General features: G+C 43.3%; 1 protein-coding gene across 4 annotated transcripts in view; it reads right to left on the reverse strand.

Annotated features, from left to right (window-relative positions):
* Positions 1 to 6,204: 6,204 nt before the first annotated feature.
* Positions 6,205 to 26,258, reverse strand: part of LOC126343702 (juvenile hormone epoxide hydrolase 1-like) — a 52,507-nt gene continuing 32,453 nt past the window's right edge. For all 4 annotated transcript variants that reach the window (XM_050001959.1, XM_050001960.1, XM_050001962.1 and 1 more), the window contains exons 4-6: positions 22,362 to 22,564; positions 17,320 to 17,554; positions 6,205 to 6,568 (exon numbers count right to left, since the gene is read on the reverse strand). In XM_050001959.1, coding sequence (XP_049857916.1) covers positions 6,349 to 6,568; positions 17,320 to 17,554; positions 22,362 to 22,564 — 658 coding nt within the window. In that variant the 3' untranslated portion in view covers positions 6,205 to 6,348. The remainder of the gene's footprint in view (positions 6,569 to 17,319; positions 17,555 to 22,361; positions 22,565 to 26,258) is intronic.

A 26,258-nucleotide genomic window follows, 5' to 3' on the forward strand; every position in this document is an offset into this window, starting at 1 on the left:
CTAGCGTACTCAGGTGAAATTCGAGTGCATGTCATTTAGTAATGCAACTTAATTATGTATTTTAATGTACCTTAACTGTATACGTCATTGTTTTATTGAGGTCTTTCTTTTACGTGAGTAAGAGCGAGGGAGAATTACAGGACATACTGAATGGAATGGTCAGCTGAGCATGGAATATGGATTGAGAGTAAACAGAATAAGGACGAAAGAAACGAGAAGTAGCAGAAGTCAGATTACTGAGAAACTTAACGGCAAAATTGGGGAGCACAAAACAGAGTAAGTCAAGGAATTCTGCTACATCCGAAGCTAAATAACGTATAACTGAGGAAGCAAAGAGTACATAAAAAGCAGATTAGCATAGGCGAAGAGGAGATCTCAGACAAAAAAATCTATTATTTAATATTGCCCTTTATTTGAGGAATAAATTTCTGAGAATGTACGTCTGGAGCCCAGCATTGTATGGAAGTGAATCATGAAGTGAGGGGGAAGTGGAAAAGAACAGATTCGGAACGTCTGAGCTGTGGTACTACACAGGATGTCCCAGAAATGTTGCGACAAACTTTGAGGGGTTGTAGAGGGTGTCTTGAGGAACAAGTCAACGATAGGAACCTGTGTCCGGGAACGTCATACAACGACGAAACAGAGCGTTGAAGTTAAAGGCGCCGGCAACAAATGTGACTGTTTCGGACACAGGTTTCCACCCGTAGTTTATTCTTCTCATGAAACCCTCGAAAAGCCGGCCGGGGTGGTCGAGCGGTTCTAGGCGCTACAGTCTGGAACCGCGCGACCGCTACTGTCGCAGGTTCGAATCCTGCCTCGGGCATGGATGCGTGTGATGTTCTCAGGTTAATTAGGTTTAAGTAGTTCTAAGTTCTAGGGGGCTGATGACTTCAGAAGTTAAGTCCCATAGGGCTCAGAGCCATTTGAGCCAAACCCTCGAAAATCTCCGATGTTTTTCGGTATACACAAGGAAAATAAATTGCAGATGGAACCACGCGTCCGGAACTGTTATCCACCAAAGCTACCGAGCATTGCAATCATAGGAGATAAGCGGTGTCTATGCAGCAGCTAGCTCCATCTTCTCCACTGGCGATCGTCGCAATCACTCGCGGTCACAACAACAGACAACAGTGCGAGACGTTCCGCCTACGGTATGTCAACGTTCAAGGTCACGTTTGCTGCCGGAGGGTTGGACTTCAACTCTCTGTGCCTTCTATCCCTGACTTGTCCCTCAGGACACCCTTTACAATCCCCCGAAGTTTGTCACAACGTTTTTGGGACAGAGTATAGAAGGATGTTGAAAATTACGTGGGATGATAAGAAATGCGGTGCTTCTCTGCAGAAACGGCTAGGAAAGAAATGTGTGGAAAATACTGACAAGAGGAAGGCACAGGATGACAATACACGTGCTAATAGATGAGAGAATAGCCTCCACGGTACAAGCAGAAAGTGTTGGAGGTAAAAACTATAGGGGAAGACAGAGATTCGAATACATGCAACAAGTAATTGAAAGAATTGGGTACTAGTGCTACGCAGATGAAGGCGTCACAGGCCACTTGAAATGACTCAGAAAAACTGATGACTCAAAGAAATGTCGCTGTTCGCAACTGCGTACAGTCACGTTTTGTTTTGTTTCGTGCACAAGCAGACTTTAATTTAACTGTCAGTTGTCACTGTGCATGTTAACTATAACTACTTTGTTTAAAAATTAATCCTTCCAACACGAGGAGCGATGTGAAAAAGCTTAGCCGTGCACGAAATAAGCTATTGAACGGAAAAAGAAAGATGTCTTTCAACCAATGACATTTGGCGAATGTAATTGCAGAGTACACGATACGTTTTCTTAAGCAATTCATTGTTGAATACATTTGTAGTTATATGGAACTTTAATTTTGTTGGACAACAAAAATGTGTGAAAACTATAAACGTCGAAAGTCGAAAGTTGAAAACAAACGAGAGGGGTGACGGGGAGAGTGTGGGGGGTGGGGGGGGGGGGAGGGGAAGGGGCCTGAAGCGTATCTTGTAAAAGGTGTGTTAATTCTTCTTTTTTTTGTAAATTCTTACGATAATTTAATTACTATGTACAGAAAAAATCTTATAAAACATGGAACATATTAAAATCCAAAGAACCCGTATTAAATGTAGTGCGTAAACATTGCAAGTGAAATGATGAAAGGGCAGTCTCTGTGACACTTCCATTTTTTTTAAACAAAATATTGTGTAAAAAAGTACTACGTCATTTGGCAGGTCATTTCTAGTGTAATAGACAACGTGATGAGAGGTATGTATCCAGGTCTCTCTCTACATTGTACGATTAATTGAATAATAAGTTCAGTTTTATTTAAAAGATGTCTGCAAATAATTTTTAGAATCCTGTTGTTGATCACGTTAAATTTTTGTGTTAGTTTTATTATGTTTCATATATACGTATCAGGACTGTGCACTCATTGTTTGAGAGCTGAACGACTAAGTGTTGTATCGCGTCGTGTCGTTTAAACATTAGTTTCGCACAAAGTCGAACCTGCAATCCTTTTTCTTGAAGTTCTATCTAATCATTGTTACCAAATTCTTACGTGGAAGTCAATACGGTACTTTCGAGATCAAAGATTTCTTAAAAAAAACGAGGATGTACAATAGTCTCAGTGTCTGATACATACAAAGCAGAAGGCAAATGCAATTACATTTATATGATAAAGAAGACGCTGACGCGTTTATTTATGACGATTCATTTTTACTTGATGTATATTGTGCTGATAACAGCATTGAGGCATCGCACTTGTGACATACCTCTCCCGAAGCAAACCGTCCTCAAATGCATTTCATACTTTTTTTGTAACATCTAAATATTTTTTTCCCAATTTTATTCTGCCAGTAAGAAAAGGTGCGTTACGACATTACGGCGTGCAGGAAAGTCTCTGGCCTCTGTATAGCCCAGAATGAACCCACTTTTTTTTCCTTTATTGCATTTCGATTTCCCCTCCCCCCCCCCCCCCCAGAGGAGAGGGGGGCGGGCTGACAGCGTAATATGCTGCTCTACAGCCTACAGAAAAGGTAAAAAACTAATGAGAATATAAACAAACAAGAAAAAAGGTCGTAAAACGGTGACATTATAAAAAACAGTAAAATGGCGAATGTTGTGGAACTTAAAGCATAAAAGCACTGAGGTGACGATACGGATGATGACACACAATAATTAGACAGTGTAATGGTTCTTTATTTACGTGACCATTACGGCACTCCTACCCCAGTTCTCGATACCAGAAATACCGTACAACTTTTCTGCGACATATTTTTGTGGCAATATTCACATTTGGTTTTATTAATGTATAGGTACTCCGATGTATCGATATATTACAGTGATATGGTTCTTGTGTGTATTCATTTACGTGAGACTGTCATAATCTTTGACTTACTTGTAACTGTTTTGACGCGATTGCGCACAGAACAGTATTCGTTTCACTTTGCAGAAGTTGTTATTTCGCTTTGTAAAAGAACAGTCAAGTATTGTGTTTGGTTAAAGTGGAAATTAATATATGAAGATCGATACAAAACTGTTTTCTTGATGATGTGACAATTAAGAAGAAGTATATGTGAATTAACAAGAAGGTTAATAAAAATGTGGATCGTGAACACTAAGTCAAAAATTATTTCTACGATACCATTTCTGATCTGGGATTGTTTGATCATTAAGAATTTCCTGAAAAACGCATTTGTTAGGTCTTCAAATATTGCTAAAATACAGATCCGGACCTTCTAGCAGTCAAAGTGGAATCACTCTAGATTCAACAAGATGAGCCATAACGACTTCGACGAAATCTACGTGGGAATCCATTCAATATAAGTGCCAAAATTAATGACTTTTTTACAGTGACTTCATTATTTCCATTCTGACGATACCATCCACAGTCAATAAATTTGTTGTTGCCCGATAAAGCGTACATATGTTGCGTGAGCAACATTATTAATCTGATTACTAACCTACTTTACAAATAGTGGTATTGTTAGCATAGGCACAATTAAAAAAACAAGGCGTCAGTCTGCTTTCTGTTCGCACGAGATGAAAAACACAACTAGCGACAGTATCGTGGCTCTTCGCAACACTGACGGGGGACGCACAACACTGAACACTCACATAAAACAGCACTATACAGGTGACACTGCGGCAGATAGAAGGGGGGGGGGGGAGGAAGGACCCTGACCGATGAGGGGGGAAAAGGGGGGAGGAGAGGAAAGGAAAAAAGGGGGAGCCGATGGAGGGAGCGGAATGAACCCGTTAATATCGTCACATTCTTCAGTGCACGGGTTAAAATGTTCTTCATATCTATAAATTTTTTATAGTAAAGACAGCCCACTGGTTGCAATGGATTTTATAGTCGAATTGACCATGGTTTCGACTCCTAAACTAAGGGAATCGTCATCAGAATTTATACTCCTGGAAATTGAAGTAAGAACACCGTGAATTCATTGTCCCAGGAAGGGGAAACTTTATTGACACATTCCTGGGGTCAGATACATCACATGATCAACCTGACAGAACCACAGGCACATAGACACAGGCAACAGAGCATGCACAATGTCGGCACTAGTACAGTGTATATCCACCTTTCGCAGCAATGCAGGCTGCTATTCTCCCATGGAGACGATCGTAGAGATACTGGATGTAGTCCTGTGGAACGGCTTGCCATGTCATTTCCACCTGGCGCCTCAGTTGGACCAGCGTTCGTGCTGGACGTGCAGACCGCGTGAGACGACGCTTCATCCAGTCCCAAACATGCTCAATGGGGGACAGATCCGGAGATCTTGCTGGCTAGGGTAGTTGACTTACACCTTCTAGAGAACGTTCGGTGGCACGGGATACATGCGGACGTGCATTGTCCTGTTGGAACAGCAAGTTCCCTTGCCGGTCTAGGAATGGTAGAACGATGGGTTCGATGACGGTTTGGATGTACCGTGCACTATTCAGTGTCCCCTCGACGATCACCAGAGGTGTACGGCCAGTGTAGGAGATCGCTCCCCACACCATGATGCCGGGTGTTGGCCCTGTGTGCCTCGGTCGTATGCAGTACTGATTGTGGCGCTCACCTACAGGGCGCCAAACACGCATACGACCATCATTGGCACCAAGGCAGAAGCGACTCTCATCGCTGAAGACGACACCTCTCCATTCGTCCCTCCATTCACGCCTGTCGCGACACCACTGGAGGCGGGCTGCACGATGTTGGGGCGTGAGCGGAAGACGGCCTAACGGTGTGCGGGACCGTAGCCCAGCTTCATGGAGACGGTTGCGAATGGTCCTCGCCGATACCCCAGGAGCAACAGTGTCCCTAATTTGCTGGGAAGTGGCGGTGCGGTCCCCTGCGGCACTGCGTAGGATCCTACGGTCTTGGCGTGCATCCGTGCGTCGCTGCGGTCCGGTCCCAGATCGACGGGCACGTGCACCTTCCGCCGACCACTGGCGACAACATCGATGTACTGTGGAGACCTCACGCCCCACGTGTTGAGCAATTCGGCGGTACGTCCACCCGGCCTCCCGCATGCCCACTATACGCCCTCGCTCAAAGTCCGTCAACTGCACATACGGTTCACGTCCACGCTGTCGCGGCATGCTACCAGTGTTAAAGACTGCGATGGAGCTCCGTATGCCACGGCAAACAGGCTGACACTGACGGCGGCGGTGCACAAATGCTGCGCAGCTAGCGCCATTCGACGGCCAACACCGCGGTTCCTGGTGTGTCCGCTGTGCCGTGCGTGTGATCATTGCTTGTACAGCCCTCTCGCAGTGTCCGGAGCAAGTATGGTGGGTCTGACACACCGGTGTCAATTTGTTCTTTTTTCAATTTCCAGGAGTGTATATTACATATGTAAGAAGTTGAGCATAACAGCTCTCTTCATACAAATTGTATGACGAGAGCTGTTATGCTCAACTTCTTACGTATGTAATATAAATTCTGATGAGACTCCCTTAGTTTAGGAGTTGAAACCATGGTCAATTCGACTATAAAATCCATTGCAACCAGTGGACTGTCTTTACTATAAAACAATATTTCACGGTTGCTGCACACAGCTATGTTTAAAGTTGTTGTTGTTGTTGTTGTTGTCTTCAGTCCTGAGACTGGTTTGATGCAGCTCTCCATGCTACTCTATCATGTGCAAGCTTCTTCGTCTCCCTTTAAAGTTATGTCTTTAAAATGATAACAATAAAGGTTGGAGTATTTGACGAACCACATTCGCCTCTTTATTGATATCAATTATTTACAAAATCGCATTCACTGAGAATAATGAACGCAGACTGGAAAACTGATGGGACATGTAGTGCGTGTGGCGACATGGCGCCCCCGCACGGACGCGTCATCCGCTGCCGCTGCTGCTGCGCTGCCGTATTGCCCTGATGGACTCCCAGACGTCGTCGGCGAGCAGTTGCGGCTCCTCGAAGGCGGCGAAGTGCCCTCCCCGCGGCAGGACGGTGTAGCGTACCAGGTTCACGTGCTTGTCGCGCACCAGGGACTCCGGCGTGAAGATTATCTCGTTCACGAACTGCGCGCACGCCGTCGGGGTCACATTTGGAATGCTGAAAAATAGGTAATTACACTCGTGTTGTCTGTAAACACATCCCTCCTCTTTATTCCGTCTTCGTGTAAGGGCGCAACAGGAAAACCACCTAACGTGAACCTCAGTACACCTAACATTGAAACTTCCTGAAAGACTAAAATGACACACTGGGCCGGAAACAGTTTTTCACGAACAACACTCTTGCCAACATTACTAACGGAACGCGTCTCACTGGCTGACTCAACCAGATGTAAAAGTGTTAAACCGGAATTTCCCTATAGAAGGTGCTAGCCGTGTGTGTAGGGTAGAGAGCCTGTATACAGAGAGAGTGGCCATAGGTGAAATTGCCCGTGATTGGTTGATTAGCTTTGGCGCCATTTTTCTGCCAAACGTCTCTCGCGCTTCTTATGTTCGCCGTGCTTTTGAGTTGAATTGAAGTTCAGAGGTCTTTTGGAAACGATTAAAAGGTATTTTAATTATTGAGAGACTTGCTATGCATTGTGCATGTATGTTCGATTTAGTTGTATATCGTTTTTAGTACGTAATTAGCGTTTGCGATCTTAAATACGAGTTGAAATAATGAAGCGTTATGTGATGAAGTCGGTAGGCCTCCGTATTTGAAGTAAACACGTTAGTAATTGTACAGAATTGGTTTTGACATCTGTAATTCGTTCTGCAGACGATCGTAAACGATGCCAGTTTGTGCTGCATTTCGTTGTTCGAATAGAGGCGAAGGTGGATTTCGCATGTTAGCATGTTAGCGTTTCCACGCAATGGTTGCTGAAACATTATTCGTAGTAAATAATTGTAGGTACTCTTGAAGACAGTTTTTAATAGGCCTCCTTACTGTGGGGTAGAAGGGATACGGTAGTTTTCTTGTTACAGTAGCCTACATTTAACATTACCTGATTTTTGTAATCTTTTTCGTTTGTTATCTACGAGAGGTATTCAAGTCGTAAGCAGTTGTTTACTTGTGACATGCAAAACGTTTGAAGACGTGACAAGAAGTATTAATACGTCTCACACTTTTTTCATGTCACAAGTAAACAACGGCTTACGACTTTCATTCATCTGACGTAATACAGGTACGTTAAATCTTTAGCGTTATGCACTTCCGATACAAAACAAATGCTATACACTATTTTTTTTTATTTACGTTACTTTCATTGCAATATGTCTTGTAAACGAACTTTAAAGGAGATAACTGAAAGTAACGAATAATTTTTAGAGCCACTGTATCAAAGTTTCGTGTGCTGTACGTAGTAGGCTACTATGAGTATATTATAGCTGTAAAAAAAGGCATTTAACGAATGATTTCGCCATATTGTCTTGTGCTTTTGACTCGGTGAGTGTGTACTCCACTACTGGCCCGCCCGCAGTTTGGCAGAAAAATGGCCGCCGTATCGTCCGGTTGGCCACTCCCTCCCTATACAGGATCTCTAGTGTAGGGCCCGTGAGCTCGCGTCTGCAGCGCCATCTGACGACGGATGTCAACACACAGTAACCCGTAGGGTTTTCTGTTATCATTTGATGAAAACTGCTGCTGAATCGTATCGACTACTTGTCGAAGCTCTCGGCGAGCGTGCTCCTGGGAAAACACAGTATTTCGAGTGGTTAAAAAAATTCAGAAGTGATGACTTTCATGTGAGAAAAGACAACCGGGGGAAACCACCGAAAAAGTTCGAAGACAACGAATTGCATGATTTATTGGATGAAGATCATACTCAAACTCAAGAGGCACTCGCGGAATAATTAAATGTCACGCAGAAAGTCGTTTCTTTTCGGTTGAAACCTATAGGAAAGGCACAGAAAGTGGGGAAACGGGTTTCGCATGAACAGAATGAAAGACAGCAAGCAAATCGAAAGATCACTTGTGAAATGCTGATCGCCAGATAAAGAAGAAAGTCGCTTCTCCATTGAATAGTGACAGGTGATGAAAAATGGATGTATTTTGAGAACCCTAGGCGTCGTAAATCGTGGGTGAATCCAGGAAAACCATCAACATCCATTGCAAAACCAAATGGCTTTGGCCGGCCGGGGTGGCCCAGCGGCTCTAGGCGCTACAGTCTGGAACCGCGCGACCGCTACGGTCGCAGATTCGAATCCGGCCTCGGGCACTGATGTGTGTGATGTCCTTAGGTTAGTTAGGTTTAAGTAGTTCTAAGTTCTAGGGGACTGATGACCTCTGAAGTTGAGTCCCATTGTGCTCTGAGCCACTTGAATCAAATCGCTTTGGAAAGAAGAAACTTCTCTGTGTTTGGTTGGATCGTAAGGGTGTCACCTATTATGAGCTGCTAAACCTGGTGAACCGGTTAACATCGATCGCTGCCAACAGCAAATGTCGATTTAAAACGAGCGTTACGTGCAAAAGACCGGAATATAGTAAAAGGCAACGCAAAATCATATTGTTCCATGATAACTACCCATCATACACACCAAAACGGGTCAGGGCAACGATCGAGGCGTTCAGTTGGGAAATACTAGGGCATACGGCTTATTCTCCAGACTTGGCTCCGTCCGATTATCATCTATTTGCCTCACTGGGCCACGCTCTCGCTGAAAAACGCTTCAGTTCCTATGAAAATGTACGAAAAAGGCCCTCTGACTGGTTCGCTTCGAAAGAAGAACTGCTTTTTTTGCGTGGCATCCATAGCCTGCCTGAGAAAATGGTTCAAATGGCTCTAAGGACTATGGGACTTAACATCTGAGGTTATCAGCCCCCTAGAATTAGAACTACGTAAACCTAAGGGCATCACACACATCCTTAACTGAGGCAGCATTAGAACCTGCGACCGTAGCAGCCGCGTGGTTCCGAACTGAGGCGCCTAGAACCGCTCGGCCACCACGGCCGGCCCTGCCGGAGAGGTGGGAGAAATGTATAAATAGCAATTTAGATTATTTTGAATAAAAGATTGTTTATCAATTTCAAACAACAGACGTGTAGTTATTGCAACCATATTCCGATTTCATACTTCTACACCTGGTAAGTAGAGAGGATACAGCGGAGAGCGGATTTACCACTGCCTTCTGATCGTTACTGTAATGTATTTCTCACTCTGTAGTGGATTGAATGCTACAATAAAACTAATTTGCGGATAATACACTGCTGTTAAATCAAGTTCCAGTTGTAGACAGAGTTTTAACACAAGAACTTCCACTACAGCATGTACTTCGCTGGAGAGAGGCAGATTCATTTCGGAAGCAACCCATAAGCTATCCATCGCTGTATTACTTGGTACAGAGATGTTAGAATATCTGCAGGATAATGCAAGAACGAGAATACCCTAGGCATATCATTCTCGTATAGAAAGACATAAAATTACTAAAGTACACATTAAAAATTGCTCAAACTATCTCACAAAATAGAAGTAACTTTGGGTGTTGGATAAGTGTGTTATGTCTCTCGATATTTTTAATAGACAGGGTGAGTCATCTAAAATTTGCACCGCAGAGATTGCGGAAATGGAAAGTTCTATTGATGCGCGATTTTCACGGAATGAATTGGTAGTCAGGGTCTGGTACTGCTAGCCAATCAACAGATTGTAATAATACTTAGAAAGAGTACTTTCAGGGCAAAGATAGGCAATTTTAAATGGGGCAATGCCTGTTGACAATAACATATTAAAAGTAGGGTAAACTAGAATGTCGTTGGTGCTTGTTGCAGGATTCTAGTGCGAGTCGTTTACGAGATATCGTATTTTGATAAGTTCTCATACCGACATTTGTACAGTACAGCACACACTAAAGAACAACACAAATGCGTACACTTGTTATATGGTTTCTCGCCCATAACGAGACAACTAACCATCACAAGCTGTGTTCAAAATGACCACCGGCAGCGGCAATACACGCTTCCAGTCTGGTATCGAACGACTTCTGCAAGAGGTGGCCGAGTAGGATGCAGTAGTAAATCATCGATTGTAGTTGGCATGTCCTCGTAGATAGCGTCTTTCAGCTTTCCCCATAGGAGAAGGTCTACAGGCATCAAATTCTGGGAACGGGCCGGCCAAGGTACAGGTACTCTGTGCCCGATCCAACGATTTGTAAGCAATTCGTGAAGACGAGGTGTAGTACTTCGTGCGCTATGGACAGCCACCATATTGGTACCACAGTGGAAGACGGCCTGTTAGGAGGCTACAGTACTTGTGCGCGTTCGGTGTTCCGTATATGAAACACGTGCCTATGAGCAGATGGTTCACTATCCCACGCCACACATTTACAGTGCATGGACGCTGACGTTTTACCTGACGAAGCCAACGGGGATGTCAAAAGACCAGTAGTACATGTTTCGGCGATTTACCTTGCCATGATTGGTAAATGTGGCTTCATCACTAAACAAGATATCTTGTCTTAATGCCCATGTACAGAAACTAACACGATTCTCATAACCGTTCCCATGCAGCTCTTGATGGGGAGAGATGTGATAGGAATGGAACCTATGTCGATGGAGAATGCGTAGGACACTTGCCTGACTCAAGTCACATCCTCGTGCGATTGCGCGGGAGCTAACGTGCAGATCAACTGCAACAACACCAAGAACATTTATTTCCCCCTCTTTTGTCGTCAACTGTTTCCTTTTGTTACCTTGCCTAACTGGTTGAGGACGCTGATAAATAATTGCGGAGATGGTTGACATTTATTGGGATATCTTTTCACATACAGAGTACAACAACGAACTGCATTCTTGTAATACACTCTCCTTTCACTATGGGCATGTCGGCTTTATTCGCATTGATAAACCCTATCGTCCACTCACGACCTACTGCTTGGACTGCCACACACCAACTGACTAGCAAGCCGCAATGCACTCAAGGAACACACAAGCACACTGTAAGCCACCATAACGACATAGTACACAGCAACTACACAAGCTGTAGTATGTCCGTGTGCAAGTTTTTCAAAATACGATATCTAGTGAACTATTCGCACTAGAATCTCGTAACAAACACCACTCACATTCTAGTTTACCCTACTTTCAGTATGTTAATGTCAATAGGCAGTCTCCCATTCAAAAACATATATGTTTGCACAAAAAACACACGTTAGAAGTGTGTTACAATCTGTTTATTGGGTAACAACACGAGCCCCTGACTACCAATCCATTCTGTGAAAACCGCATATCCACAGCACTTTCCAATGGTTCAAATGGCTCTGAGCACTATGGGACTTAACATCTGAGGTCATCAGTCCCCTAGAACTCAGAACTACGTAAACCTAACTAACCTAAGGAGATCACACACATCCATGCCCGAGGCAGGATTCGAAACTGCGACCGTAGAGGTAGCACTTTCCATTTCCGCAATACTTCCGGATCAAGTTTCAGGTGATTCACCCTGTATATATCGACAATCTCTTGAGGAAGTGGAATTTCATAGTTCACTATGGTTTTAATATATCATACGAAACACAAATAAACACTTTGTTCCTATGATCAGTTAATTACATATTATGATGAAGATAAACGGCAACTGCTGTCCGCAAACTAAAGTTACTATGCCGACAATATTATTCGAAGATCTCTGTTGATAAGACAAAAGTAATTGCATATAACATAAAAACTGTCATTTATGAATGATTGTAGAACAAGTAAAATGTTTTCATATATTGGAAATTAAATAAGTTATATAAAGGTAGAGGTGCACATAAAAATCGAAAATATTAGATCCTATTGCAGTGTAAACACAACTTTAAGACAAGGCGAGGAAATAAACTAAATTTTAAAACCTATGGCAGTGTAACTTGCACATTGCCAAGCAAAACATAAAATTCGAAGCATCTGAAATGAGGTTCCTATATTAAAGGGAGTTGAAAGGTGAGCCAATCAACAATAGAAAAGATGAAAATAGGTATAAATTGAAGGATCATATGGAAAGGAAGTCTTGGTACTCTATAACACCGCATTTCATTTGAAGCAGCCATCGTGCCTGAACATGACATTTCGATATTAGAGATAATATTATGTCTCAGAAAGTCATCTTTATCTTTGTATATCAATTATCTGTGAGCATTGGTGATGTAAGGGTGTGTGATTTGCACTCTGTGTTAAATAGTAATGCTGTTTTTATTATTTCCTCTTTATTTTGACAGCATTGTATGAAACCCTTCGTTTAGAGCTAAAGAAGTTTGTTTTGTATAATTTTTAGCCTGTAAATTGGTTGAAAGTAGTCAGTCCGGTGACGCGACGATCGCGTGCCGCAGGTGCGCTGTCTTTTTTCCATATTTTAATACAAGTCGAATTGTAATTATTATTATTACTATTATGCAAAACAAATTCTTTGCATCAACGATAATACGGCTTCTTGTCACCAGGCATACTGCTTTCCAACGACTGCTCGAGAATGAAAGTAAACTCAAACGAGAAATAACAATTTTATACCGTAACGAAAAACCAACAAAGCTAATTCCTTCTTTCCAATGTTATGATTTCCCCCCCCCCCCCCCCATGAACCATGGACCTTGTCGTTGGTGGGGAGGCTTGCGTGCCTCAGCGATACAGATAGCCGTACCGTAGGTACAACCACAACGGAGGGGTATCTGTTGAGAGGCCAGACAAACGTGTGGTTCCTGAAGAGGGGCAGCAGCCTTTTCAGTAGTTGCAAGGGAAACAGTCTGGATGATTGACTGATCTGGCCTTGTAACAACAACCAAAACGGCCTTGCTGTGCTGGTGCTGCGAACGGCTGAAGGCAAGGGAAAACTATGGCCGTAATTTTTCCCGAGGGCATGCAGCTCTACTGTATGATTAAATGATGATGGCGTCCTCTTGGGTAAAATATTCCGGAGGTAAAATAGTCCCCCATTCGGATCTCCGGACGGGGACTACTCAAGAGGATGCCGTTATCAGGAGAAAGAAAACTGGCATTCTACGGATTGGAGCGTGGAATGTCAGATCCCTTAATCGGGCAGGTAGGTTAGAAAATTTAAAAAGGGAAATGGATAGGTTAAAGTTAGACATAGTGGGAATTAGTGAAATTCGGTGGCATGAGGAACAAGACTACTGGTCAGGTGAATACAGGGTTATAAATACTAAATCAAATAGGAGTAATGCAGGAGTAAGTTTAATAATGAATACAAAATAGGAGTGCGGGTAAGCTACTACAAACAGCATAGTGAACGTATTATCGTGGCCAAGATAGATACGAAGCCCACACCTACTACAGTAGTACAAATTTATATGCCAACTAGCTCTGCAGATGACGAAGAAATAGAAGAAATGTATGATGAAATAAAAGAAATTATTCAGATAGTGAAGGGAGATGAAAATTTAATAGTCATGGGTGACTGGAATTCGGTAGTAGGAAAAGAGAGAGAAGGAAACGTAGTAGGTGAATATGGATTGCGGCTAAGAAATGAAAGAAGAAGCCGCCTGGTAGAATTTTGCATAGAGCACAACTTAATCATAGCTAACACTTGGTTTCAGAATCATGAAAGGAGTTTGTATACATGGAAGAACCCTGGAGATACTAAAAGGTATCAGATAGATTATACAATGGTAAGACATAGATTTAGGAACCAGGTTTTAAACTGTAAGACATTTCCAGGGGCAGATGTGGACTCTGACCACAATCTATTGGTTATGGCCTGTAGATTAAAACTGAAGAAACTGCAAAAAGGTGGGAATTTAAGGAGATGGCACCTGGATAAACTGAAAGAACCAGAGGTTGTACAGAGTTTCAGGGAGAGCATAAGGGAACAATTGACAGAAACAGGGGAAAGAAATACAGTAGAAGAAGGATGGGTAGCTTTGAGGGATGAAGTAGTGAAGGCAGCAGAGGATCAAGTAGGTAAAAAGACGAGGGCTAGTAGAAATCCTTGGGTAACAGAAGAAATATTGAATTTAAGTGATGAAAGGAGAAAATATAAAAATGCAGTAAATGAAGCAGGCAAAAAGGAATACAGACGTCTCAAAAATGAGATCGACAGGAAGTGCAAAATGGCTAAGCAGGGATGCCTACAGGAAAATTAAAGAGACCTTTGGAGATAAGAGAACCACTTTTATGAATATCAAGAGCTCAAATGGAAACCCCGTTGTAAGCAAAGAAGGGAAAGCAGAAAGGTGGAAGGAGTATATAGAGGGTCTATACAAGGGCGATGTACTTGAGAACAATATTATGGAAATGGAAGAGGATGTAGATGAAGACGAAATGGGAGATACGATACTGCGTGAAGAGTTTGACAGAGCACTGAAAGACCTGAGTCGAAACAACGCCCCCGGAGTAGACAACATTCCATTGGAACTACTGACGGCCTTGGGAGAGCCAGTCCTGACGAAACTATACCATCTGGTGAGCAAGATGTATGAAACAGGCGAAATACCCTCAGACCTCAAGAAGAATATTATAATTCCAATCCCAAAGAAAGCAGGTGTTGACAGTTGTGAAAATTACCGAACTATCAATTTAATAAGCCACAGGTGCAAAATACTAACTCGAATTCTTTACAGACGAATGGAAAAACTAGTAGAAGCCGACCTCGGGGAAGATCAGTTTGGATTCCGTAGAAATGTTGGAACACGTGAGGCAATACTGACCTTACGACTTATCCTAGAAGAAAGATTAAGGAAAGGCAAACCTACGTTTCTAGCACTTGTAGACCTAGAGAAAGCTTTTGACAATGTTGACTGGAATACTCTCTTTCAAATTCTGAAGGTGGTAGGGGTAAAATACAGGGAGCGAAAGGCTTTTTACAATTTGTACAGAAACCAAATGGCAGTTATAAGAGTCGAGGGACATGAAAGGGAAGCAGTGGTTGGGAAGGGAGTGAGACAGGGCTGTAGTCTATCCCCGATGTTATTCAATCTGTATATTGAGCAAGCAGTAAAGGAAACAAAAGAAAAATTCGGAGTAGATATTAAAATCAATGGAGAAGAAATAAAAACTTTGAGGTTCGCCGATGACATTATAATTCTGTCAGAGACAGCAAAGGACTTGGAAGAGCAGTTGTACGGAATGGACAGTGTTTTGAAAGGAGTATGTAAGATGAAAATCAACAAAAGCAAAACGAGAATAATGGAATGTAGTCGAATTAAGTCGGGTGATGCTGAGGGTATTAGATTAGGAAATGAGACTCTTAAAGTAGTGAAGGAGTTTTGCTATTTGCGCAGCAAAGTAACTGATGATGGTCGAAGTAGAGAGGATATAAAATGTAGACTGGCAATGGCAAGGAAAGCGTTTCTGAAGAAGAGAAATTTGTTAACATCGAGTATAGATTTAAGTGTCAGGAAGTTGTTTCTGAAAGTATTTGTATGGAGTGTAGCCATGTATGGAAGTGAAACATTGACGATAAATAGTTTGGACAAGAAGAGAATAGAAGCTTTCGAAATGTGGTGCTACAGAAGAATGCTGAAGATTAGATGGGTAGATCACATAACTAATGAGGAAGTATTGAATAGGATTGGGGAGAAGAGAAGTTTGTGGCACAACTTGACCAGAAGAAGGGATCGGTTGGTAGGACATTTTCTGAGGCATCAAGGGATAACTAATTTAGTATTGGAGGGCAGCGTGGAGGATAAAAATCGTAGAGGGAGACCAAGAGATGAATACACTAAGCAGATTCAGATGGATGTAGGTTGCAGTAGGTACTGGGAGATGAAGAAGCTTGCACAGGATAGAGTAGCATGGAGAGCTGCATCAAACCAGTCTCAGGACTGAAGACAACAACAACAACAACAACAATGTTATGATTACACGTTTTCTTTTCTTATTGACAATTTAATGTATCTTTCCTTCGACAACATTTTACTGTCATTAACAAATTTAAAATAACAAAACCTACGCAGGGGGAGAAAAGTGACAGGCTGTGTTACAGGACCCGAGAAGGAAGGGCGGGAATGAGGCCGACCCACGAAGGTAGAACAGACATTACGTCAGATCCCTGAAAGGGAAGATGATGATATGTTACTCCTGCAACATGCGTGTGAGAGCCTCTGGATGTTCGGAAAACAGGAAAGAAACTGCTAAGGTATCTTTTATTTTGTTATCGACATGTCTCAGTCGATACGACTGTTACTGGCGAAAGGCAAGACTGGCGCAGAGCTTTACCCTGTTAGGAAGTTACACTACAGTTAAGATACCGTTGTTGGCTGAAATCTAACATGCCAGGTGGCTATAATTAAAAGGCAGCTAGTCACACAGGTCCAGTATGAGATGTAATTATCTTATAGCAGCAAAACTTGCTATATATTTTAATGCATTATCGCAGAACCGATTTACGGTGGGAAAAATTAGTTCCAGTTCTGGCCATAAAGTGCAAACCTGGCGCTGTGAATCCGCCACTTACACAATTAGCTCAATATGATTACCAGAGACGTCGACGAGATGCTGTACAGCGCTAGATTTGCACCAGGTGGCCATAATTGGAACTATTATTTTTCCGGTGTAACTCTGTTGCGAATTCACGCATTGGCTTATTTACCAAGTTTCTCAGCCCACGCTGTACCTCCGCGAGTAGTTGCACTTTGATTATAAGCACCCGGTACCAACATACTTTCCAACAGCAGTAAAACATTGTAGGAATTGAGCTTCCTTTCACAAAAAAGAAAGGTGGTAGAAAACAGTTTATCTTTGCACTATGCATTAACCTTACTGAAAACATAGATTCATATGAGAGTGAACTGGGTACCATAGACGATAGTGCTGCTGTGTGAGGACGACGCCATCGACCACGTAACGATGGCTAAGGAGTACTACGTCGCAAGCTAGTTGAAGCTGACGCACATGACGCGGCAGGAATCTCGAGAAGATATTATCAACTACAGTTGAGTGTTACTTACGACTCAAGGTTCAACGCGTATTGCGCCTTATTGAAGGACTCGCTGTACAGTCGGACTGAGGTGGTGATAGAGCCAGTGACCCAGTAGATCATGATGTTGTCCAGCAGGTCAGTGAGGGTGTACTTGCGCGTCAGACCACCGTCAGGGAGAGACTTCCAGCTGGGATTCGTCCACGTGGAGAATTTTTCCAGGATGTAGGCAGCCAACGCTGCGGGCGAGGTCTGCAGAGCGATGCCTGAAACAAGGGTGCTTACAGATACATCGCATTCAAACACACAGAGAGCAACGAGAAAATGTCGTATAAGTATTGCTCGCGCAAAATAACGTGGCACCAGCGCAGAAAAGCATTCTCTTTGTGAGTGCTGCGCGATCCCAACCCGTAGTTCCAAAGGTGCGGCTGCCTCCACTGACAGTCGCCTACAAACTTCGAGCATACTCGTTGCTATCTCTTTGCTAAAAAGTGTGGCACTGCAATTTTCGCACACTCTAGGTGCCAGGAAAGTTCTCCATAGTCGGAGACGGACATACAATTCCCATGTGTCACATATTCTATATTTTACGTAGTCAGTATCATAGGAAACGACATTCTCACTATACTAAATTTTTGAACCCCTTTTTTGAGTTTTTCTAGCGTGCTGTTCGAGAATGGAACGGCAGAGAGACGGCTTGAAGGTGGTTCATTGAACCCTCTGTCAGGCACTTTATTGTGAACAGCAGAGTAATCACGTAGATTTCGATGTAGGTGAAATTTCCTTTTTACAGCATACGGTCGTTTTTTGTCTTGCTTGGAATGACCCTTTGTTATCTTTTGTTTATGTGACTATTTCTTGTTTTCCTTACACTGGAAAGAAACTATTACTGTCTTTCAACGTTCATATTCGCTCGCTAGCAGTATCTTAAAAGTTACTCGAAGTATACACGGACCAGTCACATTAATGAGACCACCAGCCAAAAGTCTGAATAATCGTCTTTCGCAGCGCGCACGTGCAGGAAGAGTGTCAGTGAGGTTCTGGAAAGTACCGACAGGGATGTGGAGCTATGCCCGACTCCAGTGCAGTGGGCAGTGCACTGGGTTTCTCGGCTGTGGATCATATCCAGACAGCCCAGTCAAGGTGGTCCCACAGATTATCGATTGGGTTTAAATCATCCTGATGCTCTTCAAACCATGTACATACACTGTTAGTTGTGTGACCCGTTGCATTGTCCTGCTGGTAGATGCCATTGTTATGAGGAAAAACTAACTGCATGTAGGGCTGGACAGGGACCTCAAGGATAGATGAATACTGCTGTTGATCCACTGTTCCTTCTAGAATGACTAGATCACCCAGGGAATACCACAAAAACATTCCCCAGATCGTAACATCTACATTTACACGACTACTCTGCAATTCACATTTAAGTGCTTGGCAGAGGGTTCATCGAACCACAATCATACTATCTCTCTACCATTCCACTCCCGAACAGCGCGCGGGAAAACACTCCCTCCTCCAGCAGGTACTCTTCCAATTATTGTTGCAGGGTGTTTGCTTTCTCACGTTTAAAGCCGATGGGGCGTAAACGTATTTCATCTGAAAAGGTCACCAGTCCCTACCCAGTGGACGTCGTGTTGCGGTATTGGTGTGCAGATTCCAGCCTTCATCGCCAGTGAACAGCAGTCAGCATGGTTGCATGAACCAGACACTCGTCGTGGAGGCTCATAAACAGCAACATTCGCTGAACGGTCATTGAGGAGACACTGTTGGTAGCCTCTTGGTTCATCTAGGCACTCGGTTACTTAACAGTTGCAAATCTGTTCACTTGTACACGTCCCCACAGCTGTCGTTTACCTCTGTCATCTATGACCTATGGTACACCATAATTCCATCAGCACTGCTTTGTATAATACCAATTTGCCTTGCATGGTATACTTTAACGACGGCAGCATGCGAACATTTCACAAACTTACCCGTTTCGGAAATACTTCCATCCTAGGCCTCAAAGCCAATGATCATACCCTTTTGGACGACAGATATTTCGTTCCGTTTCGGCATTACTACGACGATGACGACTGCAGTGTTTTCCACCACCCCTCCTCCCCCCCCCCCCCCCCCAACGTGCTTTATCTACCCTCCAATGCTAGTGCTGCCATCTGATGTCAATGAGTGGTTATTACACACTGATATCGAACGAGGGCGATGGTCGCCTTAACGTGACCGGACGGTGTAAGTTTGTGCACAGATTTTAGATGTCAAACTGTAGCCTCCCTACTGCTCGGTGGCCGTTCACAATGGAGCCCCCACCACTGCCACTTTCCCCTTCCCCACCACGCCGTCTGCACAGGTATGGACCAAGGTGTTTTGTGCACACTCTATGAGAGTTCTGATTTGAACAATGGAGGCTGTTGGGAAGAGAAACAAATACACAGATTATTGTAGGCAGGAATAACTGCTGTATTATAGTGTAATAGAAACGACTGTGTGGTGGTTGGTGCAGCGCATCCTTTCAAATGGAAGGTCACGTCTTTGGATGCGGTGTGCCGCTTGTTGCTGTCATTCTTCGGCGTACAGAGCACAAATCCCCCGCTCATGGTCGCTGAACTGTCGCGAGTATACATGTTATAGCAGACGTACCAGCTAAGAAATGTTTCCCATGCAGGAAGTAGTTGTGGCTGCTACAATAAGAAAAACAAATTATATCTCTCTATGAACGAGAACTTTGGGAAAATAAATCTGTACATAACATCTAAGGGTAGCCGTGCGGCCTAAGGCGCCTTGCCACGATTCGCGCGGCTCCCCCCGCCGGAGGTCCGAGTCCTCCTTTGGGCATTAGTCTGTGCATTGTCGGTAGCGTAAGTTAGTATAAGTTAGATTAAGCAATGTATAAGTCTAGGGACCGATGACCTCAGCAGTTTGGTCGCATAGAACTTACCACAAATTTCCAATTTTCCAATCCTGGAACAACGGATACGGCCTTTGTATTTGTTGCGGACGTAGCTTTCGGTTCACCTCAGAATGAGATGCGATCTTTTGCTCTAAGAGCTTTATCTTTGGACAATAGAGCTCTTATTATCTTGTTGATGCAGCAAGCCATCTTACTGAATGTACACTGCTGGACGAAGAAAGTAAAGTACCCTGAAGGGGATGAGGTTACAAAATGAAACTTCACAAATTAAGAGAGTAGGTGATGTTTCAGACATTAGACAATAGAGCCAAATTTACAAAGCACTTGGCAATATAAGCCCAGTTATCAGTACCAAGTTTCAACTCCTCTGGCTGGGATTCGTGTATAGATTCGGTTGGGAAGAATATCATAAAGCCGTTGTATACCTTCCTGATGCAAGCTGACCCACAACTGTTGTAACTAGTCCTTGATATCATGGATACTGGCATTGGGGCAGAGTTGAAGTCCGAGATGTTCTCACACATGTTCTACCAGGGACAGATCTGGGGATCTAGCTGGTCATGGAAGTACCTGAAATCGCGCACACAGCTCACAGAGACACGGGCCACGTGTGAATGAACACTGTCCTGTTTAAAAGTGTCGCTACACTCCTGTCGCATGGGAAGTAATACGCGAGGACGTAGGATGTCTTTGCCGTACTACTGAGCCGTCGAGTTCCCTCAATCACTATAATTCGTGAACTGAACTCATGTCCGATGCTGCACACCACATGATGCCAGGATTACCCCCACTGTGCCTCTCCAAAGCCCTGGAAGAAAGGGACTTCTCCCTAGGCCGGCGCCATACTCATCCACGGTACTGATGGGCTGCGATTCACCACTGAACACATTGCGACGCCATTCACCAACTGCCCATGCCTCCCCGTCGTTGCGCCACTTCAGACGCAGCCATTTGTGTTGTGGTGTTAGCGGCAGCGCGCGCATGGCACGGTTCATGAGGCTTCTTTCACACTCTGCCAGGTGCTGGCAACGTTGTCTCGTACGAGTATGCAGCATCTGTGTGTCGCTCACAGTGAACACTCAACATTTAACGCTGTTCACGCCCCTTATATGCCGAACCAGACCTCATAAGAATATTAACTTACTACGGGGGACGCTCTGTTTGTCAAAGAAAATTGCAACTGTAATCCTTTATACACCCGCCGATGGTAATGTAACACAGTTACATTGGCGTCCGACCCTGTGTTCCGGGTGCTTCACTTTTTTTGTCAGGCTGTGCACGTATGGAATATTAGCCAATAAATGGTGCATTTACATTGACCTTTCAACTACTCTCCTGAATTAGTCCGCCCGGTTAGCCGAGCTGTCTAAGGCACGGCTTTCCGGAGGGGGAAGAAGCGCGTGGTCTCCGGCACGAACCCACCCGGCGGACTTGTGTCGAGGTCCAGTGAGCCGGCCAGTCTCTGGATGGTTTTTAGGCGGTTTTCCATCTGTCTCGGCGAATGCGGGCTAGTTCCCCTTATTCCGCCTCAGCTACACTATGTCGCCAATTGCTGCGCAAACAAGTTCTCCACGTACGCATACACCACCATTACTCTACCACGCAAACACAGGGGATACACTCGTCTGGTGTGAGTCGTTCCCTGGGGGCCTACCGGTGCCGAACCGCACAATAACCCTGGGTTCGGTGTGGGGCGGCGGAGGGGTGAAGTGGACTGCGGTAGTCGTCGTGGGGTTGCCGACCACTGCGGATGCGGCGGGGACGGAGCCTCTCCGTCGTTTGTGGTTACCCGGCTAACATATCATAACAGCAGCAGTAACAAGGAATGGTAAATGGCAGTCTCGATAGGCTACGATCCTGCACTTGTCGATGCAGATGTTTCCACTTTTACACGACACACTGCATAGTCTTCTGCTAAACATCCAACATTCAAATGTGATTTGTGACTAAGAAACTGGTTGCGTAATCTTTGCTTGTAATGAGAATGTACTTTGTGCATTTGCTTATTCCAGCGTGTGATACAATTCATGCCATTTTGGGACTTTTACATGCTGCGTTCCGTCATTGTGTTGAAATTGTAATGGCCGGTAGCTTAAGCTTCTAAACAAAATAAAAAATCTTATTCTGCTGATCGCCTATACGTTTAAAAAAATAAAACTTACCAATAGTGTCTGGTTTGGATGACTGAATGTGCATGTAGCCCGACTCCTCTAACAAGTGGGCGAACATTTTCTCGCTGAGAGGATAAACTTTATCGACGTACTGTTCTTCGACGACGAGCGTCGGCCAGAAGCTGCCGAGTATCCTCTTCAGAGTACTCGTCGCTGTTTGCGAGAAGCACATGTTGGAGTGGTACCCTAGTACTCTGAAATGTAGATCACGTAATTTATTAGATAACGGTGAGTGAACATTTCGCAAATACAGACTGTCATATTTTTTAGAACAAACTTAATTTTAAAGAGGAACATCGACTCGTATTTATAGAAAATAGTAATATCTCGTAAAAACGTACGTCATCCACAGAAATAGTCTTTTAAAGAAAGATCTATAATGAAAATTGAATAATAGTCATCTAGGGCTTATAGGACAATTACAACTAAAGTCACCTTACATATTACAGTATTCATTTTCTTTTCCGCGGATCCCCTTTATTTTATATAGCACCAGGTACTTCAGTCAGTTAGAGCCAGTTTCTTTCTTCTCACCCAATTGCAATTCGATATCACCCAGGCATTTTAGATTTTTGTCCTCACTTTTGGTTTTTCGTCGTTCCTTAGTTGCTTCAAAACGCATCGAGGTATGTTCTGTTTTTGCAACTAAATGAAAGGCAATTTGTTTTTGCCCATATGTATTTCGCTTCTTTTAGTTGTGAAGTATCTTCAGTGGTCTATCATACATGTTTGTTTTTATATGTATAATAAGTGCATTGTGCATTAGTTACAAGTATGTTAATATGTTACATTCTCTCATGTCACTCTCCTGTTTTCCAGGTTAGAAACAAGTTTTGCAGCACAAGTTTCGTGACGTTAAATTATTGTTCGGAAATCGTAACACCAAACGATAATTTAATATCAAGAAAGATATGCTGCAAAATTTGTTTCTAACCTTAAAAACAAAAGAATGACACAAGAAAAGCTAACATGTTAACACACTTGTAGCTAATAAATAATGCATTCATTATCTATATAAAAACAAACATGTATTATAGGCCACTGAAGATGCTTCTTAAATAAAATAAGCGAAACGTGTATGGAAAAAAAACCTTCCTTTCAGTTAGTTGCAGAGACAGAACATACCTCCATGACCGTGTTTATACTTCTTGTCTGCCATGTTCGCTCAGAGTCGAGCAACTGGATGCCGTTCAGTTTCCAAAAATCATCGTCATCACTTTTAGTCTGTTCACAGTTTGATAGTATTTCATTACGCCTTCCTTAGTTTTTATTTGCCATTTGGTTATTTTTCGTACATTGGGCATTCCATATTCTGGCGCTTCATTACTATGTTTTTCTTAACTCTTGTCTCATCACCTGTCACATTTAGATCGAAGAATACGTCAACGCCATTCTCATAGCGCATAAGAAGTGTGCAAATTATTCAAGAGAAGATGGCTATCGTCAAGAACTTTCTAGTCAACGTTTTTCTTCAATTCTGCAGTTACAGAAGTAAGCTGGATCGGAATATTCCTCGTTGTGAAAATGAACGAACATTATGTACAATTGCGTAATATACTTCGTTCCTTTTGCGATCTCCATACAATTATATTATTTGTAATTTAATATCGGTGAGAAGACGCCTTTTGTGAAACTCATAATTGACAGAGATTTTTCCCACATTAGAAAAGCAGATAAGAAACTGGCTTTTGCCTCTTTGCTTAGACTGGGCCGGTCTCTTGGGAAATGGAATCAACTGGCGGAGAAGCGCGCGGCAGGGTGGGGCCACAGTATCGTATTACAAGGTCGACCGTTGTTTTCTTTTTGGATGATCTTTGTACTTGCAATTAAAGACAAAACAAGATATCAACAGTGTCAGCCACAGGCAGATTTTGCAACGGGCATAGTAAGCAGGCCGCCACTATGCAGGGCCATGAAAAGGCGCTTCAGTGCGAGATATGTGTATTTCCTGCTCTGTCATGCATTAAAAGCGCTGATCCAACGGTCTCGTTTCTATACGGTATCGTTACCTTAAATATGCAATCTCCGATAACATCAATACTGACGGACATTTCTTCCATCTTTCACAATATTCTTCTTGCCCGAATCTAATAAAGCTCTGAGTCTATCTGCTAAGTCGCCTAGAACACCGAAGGTCATCTTGTTCAAAGTGCAGTTGTATGTAGGACTGATCAATCTAACAGTCTAGTGTGTGAAATCTCAACATTAACGTAGTAAAAATAAGTTTGCTGTGTAATAACAGCTTATATTTAAGGTCGTAATTTATAGAATATAACCACCTCTGCCCCCTTCACTTACTTTTGGGGGAGAAGGTAGTGGAAGGGGGTCAGATTTTTCGTGGTTTCCGTAAATCGATTAAGGGAAATCTTGCGGGTGTTCATTTGAAAAGGACACGAGCATCTCCTCTACCCTCTCTCAATGTGAGCTCGTACTCCGTGCCTAACGACTCGTCTTCGACGGTACTTCAAACCCCAACTTCCCTCATAGCTGCTCTACGCTATCTGACACGCATGTGACCACTTATGGGTCTCTAAACAGGTGTCGAAATAATAAAAATAAATCTGTAAGTTACTTTATTGTTGAAAAGTTTCACAACGCATTTGTATAGTTAAGTGTTCACCGTAATGTGATATGATTATTGTGTAGGCTCACGACGAGGAAGAATCACACACAAATTTAATTTAACCGCATACTCGATCAATGATAAAATAGTGGCAGCGTTCAAGACAAGAAGCAGTCGACCCAAATATTTTGCTACCGTGAAGAAGTTAATGGAGCTGAATTACTGTGAAAATTAAACTGGGACATGAAATTACAGTATAAAGACTGTTCTCTAGCGTTTTGATAGAACCTCTTAAACTATAAGAAGTGCGTACTATAGCAATTCCTTGAAGCACAGCTCGTCCCTGTTTGCTTACGGAGTACATCTTCCTCTTATGTGTAAATCAAGCTCGTAAATATATGATTATATTGCACAAAAGGTGGCTCTGCAGTTGTAGATGACCGTTTAACAAGTAATTTTTAATAACTGCCTTACTCATTGAGACATGTAACATGTGATTTTGCAGCAATAACAGAAATTGTATTTTCTCAGTGTTACTACACACTGAGGTGAGAAAAGTCACAGGATACCTCCTAATATCGTGTCGGACCTCCTTTTACTAGGCCTAGTGCCACAGCTCGTCGTCCCATAGACTCAACATGCCGTTGGAAGTCTCCCATGCAGGAGTCCGGAACCGTGCGACTGCTACGGTCGCAGGTTCGAATCCTGCCTCGGGCATGGATGTGTGTGATGTCCTTAGGTTAGTTAGGTTTAAGTAGTTCTACGTTCTAGGGGACTGATGACCACAGCAGTTGAGTCCCATAGCGCTCAGAGCCATTAGAACCCCATGCAGGAATACTGAGCCTTTCTGCCTCTATAGCTGTTCATAATTGCACAAGTGTTGCCGATGAGGGGACTGATGGCCTCAGATGATAAGTCCCATAGTGCTCAGAGCCATTTTTTGTTTTGTTTTTTTGGCCATGCAAGATTTTATACACTAACTGACCTCTCGATTGTATCCCATTTGTATTCGACACTATTCACGTCGGCCGATCTGGGTGGCCAAAGCATTAGCTCGAATTGTCCAAAATGTTCTTCAAACCAATCGTGAACAATTGCAGCCCGGCGACATGACGTCGTTGTTTGAGAACATGACGTCCATGAATGACTGCAAATGGTCTCTAAGTAGTAGAACATGACAATTTCCACTGAATGATTGATTCAGTTGGAGCAGACGATCCAGTCCATTCCATGGAGACACAGCCCACATCATTATGCGGCCACCACGAGATTGCACAGTGCCTTGTTGACAACCAGGGCCCATGGCATCGTGGGGTCTGCGCCAC

This window comes from Schistocerca gregaria, chromosome 1 (assembly GCF_023897955.1).
Source record: "Schistocerca gregaria isolate iqSchGreg1 chromosome 1, iqSchGreg1.2, whole genome shotgun sequence".
Classification (NCBI taxonomy): Eukaryota; Metazoa; Arthropoda; class Insecta; order Orthoptera; family Acrididae; genus Schistocerca; species Schistocerca gregaria.